The sequence below is a fragment of the Heterodontus francisci genome, chromosome 26 (assembly GCF_036365525.1).
Source record: "Heterodontus francisci isolate sHetFra1 chromosome 26, sHetFra1.hap1, whole genome shotgun sequence".
In the NCBI taxonomy this organism is placed as follows: domain Eukaryota; kingdom Metazoa; phylum Chordata; class Chondrichthyes; order Heterodontiformes; family Heterodontidae; genus Heterodontus; species Heterodontus francisci.
In genome coordinates, this window is record NC_090396.1 from 11,035,294 (window position 1) to 11,055,337 (window position 20,044).

The 20,044-nt window shown below is 49.4% G+C and overlaps 1 protein-coding gene across 10 annotated transcripts in view; it reads left to right on the plus strand.

The window, feature by feature from the left end:
- Positions 1-20,044, plus strand: part of LOC137384172 (epsin-2-like) — a 292,528-nt gene that overhangs the window by 196,179 nt on the left and 76,305 nt on the right. For 9 of the 10 annotated variants that reach the window (XM_068057790.1, XM_068057792.1, XM_068057795.1 and 6 more), the window contains one exon: positions 9,759-9,833. The exons of the other annotated variant lie outside the window; for it this stretch is intronic. In XM_068057790.1, the coding sequence (XP_067913891.1) occupies positions 9,759-9,833 (75 nt within the window). The remainder of the gene's footprint in view (positions 1-9,758; positions 9,834-20,044) is intronic. 10 annotated transcript variants of the gene reach the window in all.

Below are 20,044 nucleotides of genomic sequence, written 5' to 3' on the forward strand. Positions count from 1 at the left end.
TGAGGGAGCGCCGCACTTATGGAGGGGCAGTACTGAGGGAGCACCGAACTGTCGGAGGGGCAGTACTGAGGGAGCGTTACACTGTCAGAGAGGCAGTATTGAGGGAGTGTCACAGTGTCGGAGGGACAGTACTGAGGGAGTGCCCTACTGTCGGAGGGGCAGTACTGAGGGAGCTTTACAATGTCGGAGGGGCAGTATTGAGGGAGTGTCACACTGTCGGAGGGACAGTACTGAGGGAACATTGCACTGTCGGAGGGGCAGTATTGAGGGAATGTCACACTGTCGGAGGGGCAGTAGAGAGGGAGGGCCGCACTGTCGGAGGGTCAGTACTGAGGGAGGGCCGCACTGTTGGAGGGTCAGTACTGAGGGAGGGCCGCACTGTCGGAGACTCAGTCCTGAGGGAGGGCCGCACTGTCGGAGGGTCAGTACTGAGGGAGGGCCGCACTGTCGGAGGGTCAGTACTGAGGGAGGGCCGCACTGTCGGTGGGGCAGTAGTGAGGGAGGGCCGCACTGTCGGAGGGTCAGTACTGAGGGAGGGCCGCACTGTCGGAGGGTCAGTCCTGAGGGAGGGCCGCACTGTCGGAGGGTCAGTACTGAGAGGGGGCCGCACTGTCGGAGGGTCAGTACTGAGGGAGGGCCGCACTGTCGGAGGGTCAGTACTGAGGGAGGGCCGCACTGTCGGAGGGTCAGTACTGAGGGAGGGGCCGCACTATCGGAAGGGCAGTACTGAGGGAGCGCCGCACTGTCGGAGGGGCAGTACTGAGGGAGTGCCGCACTGTCAGAGGGGCAGTACTGAGGGAGCGTTACACTGTCAGAGAGGCAGTATTGAGGGAGTGTCACAGTGTCGGAGGGACAGTACTGAGGGAGTGCCCTACTGTCGGAGGGGCAGTACTGAGGGAGCATTGCACTGTCGGAAGGGCAGTACTGAGGGAGCTTTACAATGTCGGAGGGGCAGTATTGAGGGAATGTCACACTGTCGGAGGGTCAGTACTGAGGGAGGGCCGCACTGTCGGTGGGGCAGTACTGAGAGAGTGCCGCACTGTGGGAGGGTCAGTACTGAGGGAGTGCCGCACTGTCAGAGGGGCAGTACTGAGGGAGCACCTCACTGTCGGAGGGCCAGTACTGAGGGAGCGTTACACTGTCAGAGAGGCAGTATTGAGGGAGTGTCACAGTGTCGGAGGGACAGTACTGAGGGAGCATTGCACTGTCGGAGGGGCAGTACTGAGGGAGCACCGCACTGTCAGAGGGGCAGTATTGAGGGAGGGCCGTACTGTCGGAGGGACAGTACTGAGGGAGTGCCCAACTGTCGGAGGGGCAGTACTGAGGGAGCTTCACAATGTCAGAGGGGCAGTATTGAGGGAGGGCCGTACTGTCGGAGGGACAGTACTGAGGGAGTGCCCAACTGTCGGAGGGGCAGTACTGAGGGAGCTTCACAATGTCGGAGGGGCAGTATTGAGGGAGTGTCACACTGTCGGAGGGACAGTACTGAGGGAACATTGCACTGTCGGAGGGGCAGTACTGAGGGAACGTTCCTACTGTTGGAGGGTCAGTACTGAGGGAGTGCCGCACTGTCAGCGGGGCAGTCTTTTGGGTGACACGTTAAACCTCGGCCTTACTTTCCTCTCAGGTGGATGTAAAAGAATCTCATGGTACTATTTGAAGAACAAGGGAATTCTCCCTGCTGTCCGTGTCAATATTTATCCCTCAGCCACCATCACTGAAAAAGATTATCTGGTGATCTATCACATTACTGTTTGTGGGATCTTGCTGTGTGTAAATTAGCTGCCATGTTTCCAACATTACAACAGTGACCACACTTCAAAAATACTTCCTTGGCTGATTGGGACATGCTGAGGATGTAAAAGGTGCTATAGAAATGGACATCTTTCATTCATAAATGAGCTTAGTAAGCAAACTGTCAGGAGTTGTCTCCAGTTCATACCTGAGAGTAAATTCAGTGACACTGGAGCCTGGCTTGACAGGAGTGTATCTTCTGACTGTATCACTGGGAGAGCAGCACAACTGAATATAACCCCTGCTGTCTCTCTGCATCTTCAGGCCTGCATATGATTGGCTCTACACTCTTAGAGCTCTGTCATATCCCTAACCCCTCCCTCTGACAGAGCTGAACGTGGCTAGCATCAGTCAGCGAGAGAGAGCTGGCACTGTCCGGTCAGCTAGAGAGAGCTGGCCCTGTCCGGTCAGCTAGAGAGAGATGGCCCTATCCGGTCAGCTAGAGAGAGCTGGCCCTGTCCGGTCAGCTAGAGAGAGATGGCCCTATCCGGTCAGCTAGAGAGAGCTGGCCCTGTCCGGTCAGCTAGAGAGAGCTGGCACTGTCCGGTCAGCTAGAGAGAGCTGGCCCTGTCCGGTCAGCTAGAGAGAGCTGGCACTGTCCGGTCAGCTAGAGAGAGCTGGCACTGTCCGGTCAGCTAGAGAGAGCTGGCACTGTCCGGTCAGCTAGAGAGAGCTGGCCCTGTCCGGTCAGCTAGAGAGAGCTGGCACTGTCCGGTCAGCTAGAGAGAGCTGGCACTGTCCGGTCAGCTAGAGAGAGCTGGCCCTGTCCGGTCAGCTAGAGAGAGCTGGCACTGTCCGGTCAGCTAGAGAGAGCTGGCACTGTCCGGTCAGCTAGAGAGAGCTGGCGCTGTCCGGTCAGCTAGAGAGAGCTGGCCCTGTCCGGTCAGCTAGAGAGAGCTGGCACTGTCCGGTCAGCTAGAGAGAGCTGGCCCTGTCCGGTCAGCTAGAGAGAGCTGGCACTGTCCGGTCAGCTAGAGAGAGCTGGCACTGTCCGGTCAGCTAGAGAGAGCTGGCACAGTCCAGTCAGCTAGAGAGATCTGGCACTGATGAGTCAGCTAGAGAGAGCTGGCTCTGTCCGGTCAGCTAGAGAGAGCTGGCACTGTCTGGTCAGCTAGAGAGATCTGGCACTGATGAGTCAGCTAGAGAGAGCTGGCTCTGTCCGGTCAGCGAGAGAGAGCTGGCACTGTCCGGTCAGCTAGAGAGAGCTGGCACAGTCCAGTCAGCTAGAGAGATCTGGCACTGATGAGTCAGCTAGAGAGAGCTGGCTCTGTCCGGTCAGCTAGAGAGATCTGGCCCTGTCCGGTCAGCTAGAGAGAGCTGGCACTGTCCGGTCAGCTAGAGAGAGCTGACACTGTCTGGTCAGCGAGAGAGAGCCTGGCACTGATGAGTCAGCTAGAGAGAGCTGGCACTGTCTGGTCAGCTAGAGAGAGCTGGCACTGTCTGGTCAGCTAGAGAGAGCTGGCACTGATGAGTCAGCTAGAGAGAGCTGGCACTGTCTGGTCAGCTAGAGAGAGCTGGCCCTGTCCGGACAGCTAGAGAGAGCTGGCCCTGTCCGGTCAGCTAGAGAGAGCTGGCACTGTCCGGTCAGCTAGAGAGAGCTGGCACTGATGAGTCAGCTAGAGAGAGCTGGCACTGTCTGGTCAGCTAGAGAGAGCTGGCACTGATGAGTCAGCTAGAGAGAGCTGGCACTGTCTGGTCAGCTAGAGAGAGCTGGCCCTGTCCGGACAGCTAGAGAGAGCTGGCCCTGTCCGATCAGCTAAAGAGAGCTGGCACTGTCCGGTCAGCTAGAGAGAGCTGGCCATGTCCGGTCAGCTAGAGAGAGCTGGCACTGTCTGGTCAGCTAGAGAGAGCTGGCCCTGTCCGGTCAGCTAGAGAGAGCTGGCACTGTCTGGTCAGCTAGAGAGAGCTGGCACTGTCCGGTCAGCTAGAGAGAGCTGGCACTTTTTGGTCAGCTAGAGAGAGCTGGCACTGTCTGGTCAGCTAGAGAGAGCTGGCACTGTCCGGTCAGCTAGAGAGAGCTGGCCCTGTCTGGTCAGCGATTGAGAGCTGGCCCTGTCCGGTCAGCTAGAGAGAGATGGCACTGTCCGGTCAGCTAGAGAGAGCTGACACTGTCCGGTCAGCTAGAGGGAGCTGACACAGTCCGGTCAGCTAGAGAGAGCTGACACTGTCCGGACAGCTAGAGAGATCTGGCCCTGTCCGGTCAGCTAGAGAGATCTGGCCCTGTCCGGTCAGCTAGAGAGAGCTGACACTGTCCGGTCAGCTAGAGAGAGCTGGCACTGTCCGGTCAGCTAGAGAGATCTGGCCCTGTCCGGTCAGCTAGAGAGAGCTGGCACTGATGAGTCAGCTGGAGAGAGATGGCACAGTCCAGTCAGCTAGAGAGAGCTGACACTGTCCGGTCAGCTAGAGAGAGCTGGCACTGTCTGGTCAGCTAGAGAGAGCTGGCCCTGTCCGGTCAGCTAGAGAGATCTGGCCCTGTCCGGTCAGCTAGAGAGAGCTGGCACTGTCCAGAGAGAGCTGACACTGTCCGGTCAGCTAGAGAGAGCTGGCACTGTCCAGAGAGAGCTGACACTGTCCGGTCAGCTAGAGAGAGCTGGCACTGTCTGGTCAGCTCGAGAGAGCTGGCACTGTCCGGTCAGCTAGAGAGAGCTGGCACTGTCCAGAGTGAGCTGCCACTGTCCGGTCGGCAAGAGAGAGCTGGCACTGTCCAGAGAGAGCTGACACTGTCTGGTCAGCTCGAGAGAGCTGGCACTGTCCGGTCAGCTAGAGAGAGCTGGCCCTGTCCGGTCAGCGAGAGAGGTCTGGCCCTGTCCGGTCAGCTAGAGAGAGCTGGCACTGTCCGGTCAGCTAGAGAGAGCTGGCACTGTCCGGTCAGCTAGAGAGAGCTGGCCCTGTCCGGTCAGCTAGAGAGAGCTGGCACTGTCCGGTCAGCGAGAGAGAGCTGGCCCTGTCCGGTCAGCGAGAGAGAGCTGGCGCTGTCCGCGTCAGCTAGAGAGAGCTGGCACTGTCCAGAGTGAGCTGACACTGTCCGGTCGGCAAGAGAGAGCTGGCACTGTCCAGAGAGAGCTGACACTGTCCAGTCGGTGCGAGAGAGCTGGCACTGTCCGGTCAGCTAGAGAGAGCTGGCACTGTCCAGAGAGAGTTGACACTGTCCAGTCGGTGAGAGAGAGCTGGCACTCTCTGGTCAGAACTGCAGCTGAGTGCCACCTGCTGACTAAATGTAGACACATATGTCAGTGCTAGCCCTTAAAATGCAGACCGCCTCGAGAATCATCCACAGATCCAATCAGCCATATGCATCCTTGCTGTTCAGAAATGGAATGACAGCCTGCGTTAGATTGAAGCAGGTGACTGCATTCTCTGATATCCCACAAACAACCTCAAACTCAGATGTCGAAAGTACAAGGATTTTTGAGATTTTACAGTACAATTCAAAAATGTTTGTTCATATTTTGATCTGCAGTAGAGGATAGACGTGGTGGTAATGAATACTTTCATTATCAGGCATCCGGTGTCAGCATTAAACCCTCCTGGCTAGATACAGAGTAAAGCTCCCTCTATATTTGACCGAGTATGGCATCAAGGAGCCCTAGCAAAACAAAGTCAATGGGAATCAGGGAAAACTCTCCACTGGCTGGAGTCAGACCTAGCGCAAAGGAAGATGGTTGTGGTTGTTGGAGGTCAATCATCTGAGCTCCAGGACATCACTGCAGGAGTTCCTCAGGGTAGTGTCCTCGGCCCAACCATCTTCAGCTGCTTCATCAATGACCTTCCTTCAATCATCAGGTCAGAAGTAGGGATGTTCGCTGATGATTGCACAAAGTTCAGCACCATTCGCGACTCCTCAGATACTGAAGCAGTCCTTGTAGAAATGCCAACAAGACCTGGACAATATCCAGGCTTGGGCTGATAAGTGGCAAGTAACATTCGTGCCACACAAGTGCCAGGCAATGACCATCTCCAACAAGAGAGAATCTAACCACCTCCCCTTGACATTCAATGGCATTATCATCGCTGAATCCTCCATTATCAACATCCTAGGGGCTACCATTGACCGAAAACTGAACTGGAGTAGCCATATAAATACCGTGGTTACAAGAGCAGGTCAGAGGCTAGGAATCCTGAGGCGAGTAACTCACCTTCTGACTCCCCAAAGCCTGTCCACCATCTACAAGGCACAAGTCAGGAGTGTGATGGAATACTCTCCACTTACCTGGATGGGTGCAGCTCCAACAACACTCAAGAAGCTCAACACCATCCAGGACAAATCAGCCCGCTGATTGGCACACCATCCACAAACAGTCACTCCCTCCACCACCGACGCACAGTGGCAGCAGTGTGTACCATCTACAAGATGCACTGCAGCAATGCACCAAGGCTCCTTAGACAGCACCTTCCATACCCGCGACCTCTACCAACTAGAAGGACAAGGGCAGCAAATACATGGGAACACCACCACCTGCAAGTTCCCCTCCAAGTCACACACCATCCTGACTTGGAACTATATCGCCGTTCCTTCACTGTCGCTGGGTCAAAATCCTGGAACTCCCTTCCTAACAGCACTGTGGGTGTACCTACCTCACATGGACTGCAGCGGTTCAAGAAGGCAGCTCACCACCACCTTCTCGAGGGCAATTAGGGACGGGCAATAAATGCTGGTTTTGCCAGCGATGCCCACATCCCATGAACGAATAAAAAAAAACTCCAGGATTGTCCAACATATGGCCCACAGGCCAGGATCCAGCCCGCCAAATGTTTCCATCCAGCCCGTGGGTGTGAACTGTACCCGGGGCCGTTCCTCATCCTCCCCAGGGGTTCGTGACTGGAGATGAGAAATTCCGCATTGTCAGACCGGCTTTTAAAAAAGATCACAAGTCAATTTCACAGCTGACAGATCCTGACATCAGGATCAGCAGTTTCTGAACTTCAGACCGATTAGAAGTTTTCTGGCGACCTTTTAAAACCCCTAATCTGTCCGAAGTTCAGTAAATGTTGTTCCCGATGTCAAGGTTTGTCAGCTGTGAAACTGATTTGAAATGTTAAAAAATCTTATCAGCCATCTGCTGAGCGCTCCCGCTGTCTGCAACTGTCAGAGGGGGGGGAGGGAGGGCAGAGAGAGAGGGGGGGAGGGAGGGCAGAGAGAGAGGGGGGAGGGAGAGAGAGAGAGAGAGAGAGATAGAGGGGGGAGGGAGAGGGAGAGAGAGGGAGGGGGGGAGGGAGAGAGAGAGAGGGAGGGGGGGAGGGAGAGAGAGAGAGAGAGAGAGGGGGGGGAGGGAGAGAGAGAGAGGGAGGGGGGGAGGGAGAGAGAGAGAGAGAGAGGGGGGGGGGAGGGAGAGAGAGAGAGAGAGAGAGAGGGAGGGGGGAGGGAGAGAGAGAGAGAGGGGGCAGAGAGAGAGAGAGAGAGAGAGGGGGGGCAGAGAGAGAGAGAGAGGGGGGGTAGAGAGAGAGAGAGAGAGAGAGGGGGTAGGGAGAGAGAGAGAGAGAGGGGGCAGAGAGAGAGAGAGAGAGAGGAGGCAGAGAGAGAGAGAGGGAGGCAGAGGGAGTGGGAGAGGGAGGCAGAGGGAGTGGGAGAGGGAGGCAGAGAGAGAGGTAGAGGGCAGGGAGAGAGTGGGCAGAGAGAGGCAGAGAGGCAAAGAGAGAGGCAGAGAGGCAAAGAGAGAGAGAGAGAGTGGGCAGAGAGAGAGAGAGAGAGTGGGGCAGAGAGAGAGAGAGAGTGGGCAGAGAGAGAGAGAGAGTGAGCAGAGAGAGAGAGAGGGCAGAGAGAGAGAGTGGGCACAGAGAGAGAGAGAGAGTGGGCAGAGAGAGAGAGAGAGAGAGAGAGAGAGTGGGCAGAGAGAGAGTGGGCAGAGAGAGAGAGAGTGGGCAGAGAGAGAGAGAGAGAGAGAGAGTGGGCAGAGAGAGAGAGAGAGAGAGAGTGGGCAGAGAGAGAGAGAGAGAGTGGGCAGAGAGAGTGGGCAGAGAGAGAGAGAGAGAGAGTGGGGCAGAGAGAGAGAGAGAGAGAGTGGGCAGAGAGAGAGAGAGAGAGAGAGAGAGTGGGGCAGAGAGAGAGAGAGAGAGAGTGGGCAGAGAGAGAGAGGGGGGGCAGCAAAAGGGGGGGGGCAGCAAAAGAGAGGGGGGGCAGAGAGAGAGAGAGGGGGGGGCAGAGAGAGAGAGAGAGGGGGGCAGAGAGAGAGAGGGGGGGCAGAGAGAGAGAGAGGGGGGAGAGAGAGAGAGAGAGAGAGGGGGGGGGCAGAGAGAGAGAGGGGGCAGCAAAAGAGAGGGGGGGGCAGAAAGAGAGAGGGGGGGCAGAAAGAGAGAGAGACAGGGGGCAGAGAGGGGGGGTTGAGAGAGAGAGAGAGATGGGGTAGAGAGAGAGAGAGAACAGAGAGAGAGGGGGTACAGAGAAGAGAGTGATCAAGATCACTCCTGACAGATGGAAATCGATCTGGAACAGCAAGCGTTCAGGCAAACATTGACTACTTGTACAAGCAAAAAATGCCAGGTATCTCACAAAATCAGTGTCCAACATAGTGACCACAAAGTAAGTCAATAAATTAATCTTCTCATTTAAAGCTTCTTCAGAAAAATGCAGCTTTGTTGTTGCATTGATTAATAGTAAGATAAATTTTAATGCCTTTATCTTTCCGAAATTGTCTCATTCCCCCTCCCCCGCCACCCCCCTGCCCATGTAAGACAAACATTGTAATGTGGCCCCCCCACGCGAAAAGGTTGGACAATCCTACTCTACACTGTCCCCATCAAACACTCCCAGGGCAGGTACAAGTGAGTGGAGCTGTGATTATCTTTCATTCTTGTGGACAGTGCAGTATTATTATTTATCTTCTGCCTCTTTGAATGTACTATAATACTCTCATCTTCACACACATGACTAACTGCTGACCACTGGCTCAGTTGGTAAATGCTAATCTATAAGTGTGTAAACGGGGCCTGCAGTTCCTGGGTTCAATGCCCAGTCAGGGTGTCTCAGTACTCCTGGTGATGGAGGGGAAAGTCAGCCAGGGCCAAGCCACTATCAGTGGCCAGTGAACCCTGCTGGAAATGCTGGTGTGTGAACATTTGGGCGGCACAGTGGCGCAGTGGTTAGCACCGCAGCCTCACAGCTCCAGCGACCCGGGTTCAATTCTGGGTACTGCCTGTGTGGAGTTTGCAAGTTCTCCCTGTGTCTGCGTGGGTTTCCGTCAGGTGTTCCGGTTTCCTCCCACAGCCAAAGACTTGCAGGTTGATAGGTAAATTGGCCATTGTAAATTGCCTCTAGTGTAGGTAGGTGGTAGGGAATATGGGATTGATGTAGGATAAATGGGTGGTTGTTGTTTGGCACAGACTCAGTGGGCCAAAGGGCCTGTTTCAGTGCTGTACCTCTCTATAACAAGATGAGAAGTCTCCGCTGTGATGCTATCCATGGCCAAATAGCATGTGCCACTCGCTGTGGAGGCCCACATGAAGAATAGTCTCCTGGGTGAGGTTTGTACAAATCTCTGCACCCCATTCCCTGTCTGGAAAGGTGGAGGAGTGGGAAAAGAGAGAATAAATAACCATGGTCATGCAGAGGAAACTTACGGTTAGCATTGCTCTGGAGTCTCCCAGCTTTAATCTCCTGGGCACAGCTGGGGGAAAACACAGAAGTTGTGTTTTTTGGATTATTTGAACACATTTATTAGTTATAAAACTTTTGGACAGGGATAATGGCTGTTTGAATCATCCAATCAGGTAACAAAGATTCTACTCATTTTCCAATTGGTGCGGGAAGGCGGGGATTCCACGAGGATGGACATGTCAGGCAACTAATGGTGGGAGTGTGTGGGTGGGATAATTGGAGGCAGGAGGTCATGTGATAAAACCTCCAGGAATATGTCAAAGCCAAGTTGGCAACCCCACCAGGCGTATGTGAGGGTTGCTCAGAAGTTAGCGTGTGTTCCAGTGTTGAGTCAATGATCTACTTGCTAACGCCAGCTTTTAATACCTTGTAGCAGCCAAGCACAGAGTCTGATGAAGAAATCCAGCTGCAGATTGCATTGAGTTTGAGCAAAGAGGAGCATGAGAAGGTAGCTTCTGCTCATCGAGCAAAGTCACTAATGCTCTCACTGTGTCACCTCGCTGTGTGTCCCTGTGCTTCTAGCCTGTCTGCTGCAGCTGCTCATTACTAACAGTAGCGCACCTTCCTGCTCTCTTTCTTGGGGATTAAGGGGATTGAAATGTCTTCATGTTGCATCATTGGCTGACTCATAGCATAACCATCTGTTGACATGTCTGGCTACCTGTAACAGCAGGCGGTGAGAGACCAGGGAACCTCAGGTCAGCAGATGTAGCGACGCCTCACTGACCTGGTTTAATTAGGAATGGGGACTAACCTGGGCTCCAAGAGATTTGCCTTTATTAAGCTAGACCAGGCACAGTAACAGACACTTTCATTCTCATATAGGTAGCTGACATCCAAGACTTTATTGGAGAGAGGTTGTTCTCGGTGCAGCTCCATAAACTGGGATCCTAGTGATTACACCAGGAAATTGAGACACAGCCACATGACGGTAGTTAATGTGCAGGAGAGTCAGGACGCTGTGAGGCCAATTTTTAAACATGGCTTATCACAGGACACCTGATCAGAAACTGAGCAATTGGAACAGTTAGAATAACAAGTGTCAGTAACCCCCATCCTGCCATGTTCCCACAATAGCCTGCTCTTTTGAGCTGGACACCCACAGGAAAGATGTTTGTCCAGTTTAAATATGCAAATTGGGTCCTGTAAATTCAACCAGAGGCCTGAGCGGGGAGGTGTTACAGTCAAGTGAGGAGGGGTCGAAGGGCTTCCCTCTTTTGACCACAACAGGTTTAGTTCTTTCTTAAAGTGGACGTACTGACCAATTCAGTAGGTGTTTGATTACCTACTTACTAAGATCATAACCAGAACCAATCGGATAGGTTTTCTTGAGTTAACAAAGAAAGAGGTTAACTTTATTGTACCGAAATCAAACAAATAAAATAATAAACAATGCACCAACTTCCACTCTCACACACACACACACACTAGAGGTTTACACACACACAAATAGGTTACAGTGTGGGGAAAGGTAGATTGGTTGAGTTAGAGTCCATAAAAAGGTATACAGTCTGTGAAGTTCGGTGATTTGGCTGGCTTCTAGCTAGGGCGGCACAGTGGGGGTGGCACAGTGGTTAGCACTGCAGCCTCACAGCTCCAGCGACCCGGGTTCAGTCCTGCCTGTGCGGAGTTTGCAAGTTCTCCCTGTGACCGCGTGGGTTTCCGCTGGGTGCTCCGGTTTCCTTCCACAGCCAAAGACTTGCAGGTTGATAGGTAAATTGGCCATTGTAAATTGCCCCTAGTGTAGGTAGGTGGTAGGAGAATGGTGGAGATGTGGTAGGGAATATGGGATTAATGTAGGATTAGTATAAAAGGGTGGTTGATGGTCGGCACAAACTCAGTGGGCCGAAGGGGCTGTTTCAGTGCTGTATCTCTAAATAAATAAATAACTAGTTCGATGAGTCTCTTGAAGGTAATGATGCAGATGATTTCCTCCAACGGGGTTTCTGATTGTAGCTGCAGTGCAAAGGTGTTCAGTCAACAGGCAAAATTTGAAAGCTTTCAAGCTGGAATGTAGAGAGAGAGAGGGACCCCCACTTAGGATCTGCTCCTGTCAGAGTCCGGTTGCTTCTCCTTTGCTACAGAGAAAACAGCACCTTAAAACCACAGATGGGGAGGGGTTTGTCACATGACAGTCACTCTGATTTAAACATAGCAGTTAGCAGTATTTCTCTGCTTGCTGAGAGAACATCTAGTTCCTTTAACTTCTCGGGTCTTGGCTCTTGCTGGCATATTGACAGACATTTAGTCTCTCTCCTCACAAGCAAAGCAGTGCAGGATACAGTGTTTCAAATTAAGTGATCATCTTAAACTGAAAGGATGACTTTGCTGACAGCTTCTCTCTTTCAAAATGACTTTAAAAAAATATATAGATTCAGATCTCCAGTCAGTGTACCAAAGAAAATTACCATTCAGACGTAACAGAGCGGGGAGAGGGTCACTTCAGCTCTAGTCAAACCTGGAGCCCAAATCCTGGAGCCGGATCCTGGGCCAGATCCGAGAGTACAGTTTTCAGCTTTCCCTGTGGGCCAGGATGGATGAGGGAGTTCCACTCTTCTGGAGGCTCACAAGAGAGTCTTGGCCTTTCTTAAACTGGGACTTCCCCCACCGAATCCCACCAACCAGTTGCAGCAAGATCCTCCCCTGCCATCCCATTGCTGGGAGCAATGGGTGAGAGTCAGGGATCAAGGAGTGATGGGTGAGTGGGACAGCGAGCAATCAGTCATTGGGGTCCGGGAGTGTTGGGTCAGTGGGTCGGGGGTCCAGGAGTGTTGGGACAGTGGGTCGGAGGTCAATGAGTGACGGGTGAGTGGGACAGTGAGCAATCAGTCATTGGGGTCTGGGAGTGTTGGGTCAGTGGGTCGGGGGTCCAGGAGTGTTGGGACAGTGGGTCGGGGGTCAATGAGTGACGGGTGAGTGGGACAGTGAGCAATCAGTCATGGGGATCCGGGAGTGATAGCTGCAGAGTTTAGGGAGCAATAGGTTTCTGGATCAGAGAGCAAAGGGTGAGTGGGTCAGGGAGTGGTGTATAAGTGAGTCTGGGTCTGTGGGTTGCAGGGGTCAGGGAGTATTGGGTCAGTGAGTCGGGGGTCAGGGGATCAGAGAGTGTTAGATCAGTGGGTCGGGGTCAGGGTGTGATGTGTCAGTGAGTCGGGGGTCAGGGAGTTATGGGTCAGTGGATCAGGAGTCAGGGAGTGATGGGTCAGTGAGTAGGGAGTCAGGGAGTGATGGGTTAGTGGGTCAGGGAGTGATGGATCAATGGGTCGCGAATCAGGGAGTGATGGATCAGTGGGTTGGGGGGTCAGGAGTCAGGGAGTGTTGGCTCAATGTGTCAGGGGTCAGGTAGTGTAGGGTCAGTGGGTTGGGGGTCAGAGAGTATAAGGTCAGTGGGTCGGGGTTCAGGGAGTGATGGGTCAGGGGGTCAGGGAATGATGGGTCAGTGGGTTGAGGGGATTCGTTGACTGGTGAGGAATTGAGTGGAGAGGGGCTGAGGAGAGCAGGAGATGGACAGAATGAGCTTGGAAAGGAGTAGGCATGGGAAAGAAATGGTGGAAAAACTGCAGAATGACCAGAGCGCGGATCGATGGCAGTTGTAAAATTGGCTCATTTGAAAATAAATGAATGTGTAAATTAGATAATATGAATGAGTAAAAGGCAAAAACCTACAGATGCTGAAAATCTGAAACAAAAACAGGAAGTGCTGGAAATACTCAGGCAACATCTGTGGAGAATGGCCTCCTGTGCTGTAAGATTATGAGCAGATGTCATGCTAGACCCCTACCTGCCAAGAATGAGACACATGAATTTTGTCATGAACATTGATTTTAAACTGTTACTGGAGTGAAGAAAGGACTTGTTAAACAGATCAGCCATGGCTGGAAAAGACATTTGCATATTAACAGACGGTGATTGGAAGGACAAAGGACCATTCCCTGACACATTCAACCCACAGTAGACTTTTGATCACCAGACGTTGAAGGTGGGGGAGCTCGCATTCCAGGTTGACTGCTAAGATGGCTGAATACACAAACAGACGTGGTCAAACAAGCTAGTCACATGACTAACCTGCTGGGAAACCTGAGTTTTTTGAATTTGTACAAACAGTTTGGGCAGAAAGTCTGTTTGCTCCCGGACTGAGAAGATCTCTCTCCTGTCTGCTCCCATCTCTTTCTCACAAGCCTCTGAATCCACTGAAGACACATGAACCCCAAGAGAGAAAAGTCTCCTACAGCGAACAAGGTTTAAGAAGAATGCTGGGCCCCAATGAAAAGCAAGATCTACCTACAATCAAGGACTCTACAGTGAGCTCGAAGAACTATAACAGCAACTGTTAAGATATTGCCTCAAACCTTTCCCCTTTATTTTTCTTCTGCTCTTTTCTGTCTCTATTTGCATGTGTGTATCACGTATGCATGCTAGTGTGGGCGCGGCGTGTATCCGTAGGCGTTAACTGAATTAGAGTTTAAGTTTAATAACTTTCAACTTTTCTTCTTTAAACCTAAGGAAGCCTGTTTGTGTTGGTTTCTTTGCCTTATAATTGGAAAGCGGTGAACAAGGATTCACCAAGGGGGAGCTAAAAACATGGTGTGTTTAAAATTAAACCCTGTTACAGTAAGACCAGGTGAAGGCTGAAAGGGAACCCTAGACCTCTTTCTCACCAGGTTATAACAGCAGGTTATAATTCACTGGCACTTTTCTCCTTCCCTAATCAGAGACACCACAAGAGGCTTTGTGTCTCAGTATCTGGCTGGCATTCTATAGAACATGCTATCCTCTGCCCTGCACCAATCTAGGTTACCAGCTCCGTGGGCTTTCTGCCAGTGTGGTACTGTGCCTGGGGAGAGTTTCAGGTTCAGTCTCAGCTCAGAGAGTGTTGAAGGCCTCTTTAAGTGGTTGTAGAGATGAAGAATCTGCCTGGGTTCCCAGTCCTAATCATCTGGCAACAACCACTGCTGGAGTGTGGGTGTGTCGATGGTGAGCATGGATCAGCTGGATTGTGACGCCCCCCGTGACTGAATAGCTTACGGATGCTCACAGTCTCAGCTCAGCCCAGCCATGATCCACTTGCAGGAGTCTGACAGCTGCAATGAACCTCAGTTTATGTGTTAATCTCCAATATCACATATTCTAACTAGAACGGTCCCAGTGGATTGGAAGTGAGCAAACAGGGGAGAGACGGTGGCATAGTGGTAATGTCACTGGACTAGTAATCCGGAGGCCCAGCCTAATAACCCTGGGGACACGGGTTCAAATCCCACCTGGTGGAATTTAAATTCAATTAATTAATAAAAAATCTGGAATTGAAAGCTTGTCTCAGTAATGGTGCCATGAAACTATCAATTATCATAAAAACCCATCTGGTTCACCAATGCCCTTTAGGGAAGGAAATCTGCTGTCCTTACCTGGTCTGGCCTACATGTGACTCTAGACCCACAGCAATGTGGTTAACTCTTACATGCCCTCTGAAATGGCCTAGCAAGCCACTCAGTTGTCAAGGACAATTAGGGATGGGTAACAAATGCTGGCCTTGCCAGCGATGCCCACATCCCATGAAAAAAATTTTAACATGTAATTCTGCTATTCGAGAAAGGAAGGCGAGAGTAAGCAGGGAACTACAGGCCAGGTGGCCTGACATCAGTTGTTGGGAAAATGTTGGAATCTATTATTAAGGAGTCTTAACATGGCATTTAGAAAATCATAGTATGATCAGACAAAATCAACATGATTTTACAAAAAGGGAAATCATGTTTGACAAATTTATTATAGAGTTTTTTGAGTATGTAATTAAGGGTAGATAAAGGAGAACCATTAGATGTAGTATATCTGGATTTCCAAAAGGCATTCGATAAGGTGTCACACAAAAGGTTAATATACAAGCTGAGGGCTCATGGAGTTAGGATGGATTATTAGCATGGATGGAGGATTGGTTAACAGACAGGAAGCCGAGTGGGAATAAACAGAGCACTTTCAATGGAGCTGTAACTAGTGGAGTGCCGCAAGGATCAGTGCTGGGGCCTCAGCTATTTACAATCTATATTAATGACTTAGACAAAGATACCGAGAGTAATGACCAAGAGTAAATTTGCTGCCAATACAAAGCTAGGTGAGAATGTAAGCTGTGAGGACGCAAAGAGGCGGCAAAGGGGTATAGACAGGTTATGTGAGTGGGCAACAAGGTGGCAGATGGAGTATAATGTAGGAAAGTGTGAGATTATTCACTTTGGTAGTAAGGGTGGAATAGCAGAATATTTTTTTAAACCGTGAATACAAGGGGACTGGAGTACAGGAATAAAGAAGTCTTGCTACAATTGTACAAGGTTTTGGTGAGACCACACCTGGAGTACAGTGCACAGTTTTGGTCTCCATACCTAAAGAAGGATATATTTGCATTCGAGGCAGTACAGCGAAGGTTCACTAGATTGGTGCCTGGGATGAGAGGGTTGTCCTTTGATGAGAAGGAGTGTCCCAGTTTAGAAAAATGAGAGGTGATCTCATTGAACATACAAGATTCTGAAGGGGCTTGACAGGGTAGACACTGAGAAGTCGTTTCCCTGGGCTGGAGCATGGGGGCATAGGCTCAGAATAAGGGGTCGATTATTAGAAACATGAAAACACAGGCTAAGAGCTTCTACGAGTATATTAAAAAAAAAAGTAATCAAGGTAAACACGGATCCCCTAGAGGCAGAGATAGGAGAAGTTATAATGTGGATTAAGTAAATAGCAGACATTAAACAAATATTTTGTATCTGTCTTCATAGTAGAGGACACAAAAAACATATTGGAAATACTAGGGAACTTGGGGTCTAATGAGAGTGAGGAATTTAAAGTAATTAATATGCATAAAGAAATAGTACTGGAGAAATTAATGGAACTAAAAGCTGACAAATCTCCTCAGCCTGACTGACGACCTGTATCCTAGCGTTCTAAAAGAGTTAGTTCAGAGATGGTGGATGCATTAGTGTTGATCTTCCAGAATTCCCTAGATTCTAGAACAGTTCCCAAAGATTGGAAGATAGCAAACATAACCCCACTATTTAAGAAAGGAGGAAAAGAGAATTAATAGCCTAACATCAGTAGTAGGCAAAATGCTAGAAACTATTATTAGGGATGTGGTAACAGGACACTTAGAAAATCACAATATGATTAGACAGAGTCAACATGATTTTATAAAAAGGAAATCATGTTTGACAAATCGTTTCGGGTTTTTTGAAGTTGTAACTGGCAGTGTGGCTAGGTGGGAGTCAGTGGATATAGTGTATTTGGATTTTCAGAAGATATTTGATAAGGTGCCAAACAAGAGGTTGTTATGAGATTAGGGCTCATGTGATTGGGCGTAATATATTAAAATGGATTGAGGATTGATTAACAGTCAGAAAGCAGACAGTGGGAATAAACGGGCCATTTTCAGGTCGGCAGATTGTAACTCGTGGAGCGTCGCAGAGATCAGTGCTTGGGCCTCAGCTATTTACAATTTATATCAATAATTAGATTAAGGGACTGAGTGTAATACATCCAGGTTTGCCAATGATACAAAGCAAGTTGGGGAAAGTAAGCTGTGAGGAGGACGTAACTAGGCTACAAAGGGACATAACAGGTTAAATGATTGGTTAAAAAGGTGTCAGGTGAAGTCCAATGTGGGAAGTGTGGAATTATCCAATTTGGTAGGAAGAATGGAAAAGCATAATATTCTCGAAAGGTGACAGATTAATAAATGTTGATATTCAGAAGGATTTGGGGGGCCTTGTACAAAACATGAATCATTGCAAGTTAACATGCAGGTACAGCAAACAATTAGGAAGACAAATGGTATTTTAGACTATTGTTACGACCAGGTGAGAGGGGTCTAGGGGTTCCCTCTCAGCATTTGCCTGGTTTAACCGTAACAGGGTTTAATTTTTTTTTAAAACACCGAATTTTAGCTCCCCCTTAGTGAATCCTTGTTCACTGCTTTCCAATTGTAAGGCAAAGAAATTAATTCAGACAGGTTTTCTTAGAATTTAAACAAGAAAGGACGAAGTTTATTAATTTTACACTCTAATCCGATTACCGACTACGAATATGCGACGCGACCATGCATACGCGATAAACACACTCGCAGATAGAGACAGAAAAGTAGAAAAGAATAAAGGGGAAAAGTTTGAGGCAATAGATGGGTTTCTATTTTACTGTCCTTTGAATTTGCTGTGAAATCTGTGGTTGCCGATCAGACTTGCAATTCGTTGGGGCCCAGTTCACGCTTCAACTTGTTTCGAGGTTCTCTGTTGAGGTTTACGTGTCTCCCGTGGGTCTGGTGGCTTGGGAGAAAGTGAGAGAGAGAGAGGGGCTTCCTTGCTCCAGGTTCCAGCTCAAACACCCTTCTGCCTTTGTGGCACAATTCAAAAAACCCCAGGTTGCCCCACAGGTTAGTCATGTGACTAGCTGGTTTGACCACTTCTGTTTGTTGGATTCTGCCATCTTAGCAGTCATCCTGGAATGTGAGCTGCCTCACCTTCAATGTCTGATGATCACAGTCCATTTTGAGTTAGGTTGACCAGGAAATAGTTCTTTTTCTCTCCAAGCACTGTCTGTCAGCATGCAAATGTTTTTCCAGCCACTGCTGATCTGTTTAACAAGCAATTTCTTTGCTCCAGCAACAGTTTAAAGTCAATGTTCATATGACAAAATTAATGTGCCTCATTCTTGGCAGGTGGGGGTCTGCATGACACCTCCACACCCAGTGGAATGAAATGCGATTTTTAAAAAGAGCATTTCATGAAAAGAGACTAGAGAGAAGACAAGGACAGGAACACACACATGTATCTCTCTCATTCATTGAGAACCCTAACATTTGTTACAGCCTGTCTTTTCTTGGTGGCCGTGCTGCTTTAAACAGCCCTTTCTGGCAACCCAATAAACATGCAGTTTTTGGGGCAGTTTTTTCAGTTTGCACATTTTCATGACCGCCTAAACAGGTTGTTATGACCAGGTGAGAAAGGGGTCTAGGGGTTCCCTCTCAGCCTTCACCTGATCTTACAGGGTTTTATTTTTTTAAGCGCACCATGTTTTTAGCTCCCCCCCCCCCCCCACCCTTGTGAATCCTTGTTCACCGCTTTCCAATTGTAAGGCTAAGAAACCAGCCAAACAGGTTTTCTTAGGTTTAAAGAAGAAAGGTTGAAATGTATTAAACTCTAATTCGGTTAATGCCTACGGATACACGACGCACCCACGCTAGCATGCATATGCGATAAACACACTTGTAAATTGTTACAACCAACCGCTCCAGTCAAAGCCCCCAATCAAAATATACGATTCTGATTGTGGTGGGACATATGCACTGTTAATTCAATCCTGTCCCTCCACAGATCGCCTAACATATCATTTAAAACTTCCCAAATTAAAGAAAGACCCAGCTAAATTGTCCCATCTATTAACCTCCGAATGAGGCTAACAAAACCAGGTGTCTTTAAATCAACGAATTAACTCTTTAATTAGAAGAACTAAATTCTTAAACACTATGCAGGTATAAACAACATTTAAAATAGAAGAATTTAGAGTCGTTGCAAATTTACAGTCCAATGTTGCTTGAAGTCCTCGCAGAATGTTGCTTGAATTCCTTACAGTCATCCGATGCAGGAAAAAGGTTCTTACACAGTAGAACTGTCTGTAGTCTAGCTTTAGCAGTAGGTGATGCTTTCCTTTTCCAGCGAATTTCGACAATTAACAACTTGCAAACACTTTCAATGGAATCAAGCTGACTTTAGAGTTTTTGAGGGATAAAATATTGTCACAGTCTAATTTCCCTTTCTTCAATTTAAATTACCAGAGATCTCTGTTTTGGCTTGACTTTTTTTTAGAATTTTGAGAGTTAATAATTAAACAGACTAAACTCCTATTCCTTCAGTTTAAATGGTTGAGAGCTCTTTTTCAGGTGTGCTAAACACCACAGCTGTCTGTGTCCTCTGTGTCTGTGTGTTCTGTTAGAACAAACTGTCTTCAACTAAAAGCCAGTTCAAAATTGAATTGTAACAAATGTATCGCTTGCTACTCACTCCCAGTGGCTGTATCTATGGTAACGAAAATGCACCCTTTGAATCGCAGTCTCCAAATGGCTGTTTCTAACGGCAACTGAAAATGCATCTTTCTATAACTCCTGACGCTTGCTGGGTCTTAAAGCAATACTGATCCTTTGCAAGCCTTAAAGGCAAACCGCATATTCCCGAAAAAAAACTACAGGATCATGACAAGATAGGGACAGAAAAGAGCAGAAGAAATAAAGTGGAAACATTTGAGGCAGTATCTGAAGATGGTTTTGGTTACTGTTCTTCGGGCTTGCTGTGGAGTCCTTGATTGTCGGTCAGTCTTGCTTGTCATTGGGGCCCAGTAGTCTTCTTAAACCTTGTTCGATGTAGGAGACTTTTCTCTCTTGAGGTTCATGTGTCTTCAGTGGGTCCAGAGACTTGTGAGAAAGAGATGGGAGCAGACAGGAGAGGTATTCTCCGTCCAGGAGCAAACAGTCTCTTTCTCTCCAGTTCAAGCTGCCTGTACAATTCAAAAACTCCCAATTTGTCCAGTAGCTTAGTCACATGACCAACTGGTGTAACCACGTCCGTGTTTGTGGATTCCCTTGTCCTCGCAGACCCTGAAATGTCTCCTCTTACACACAATACCTGGTGATCAAAG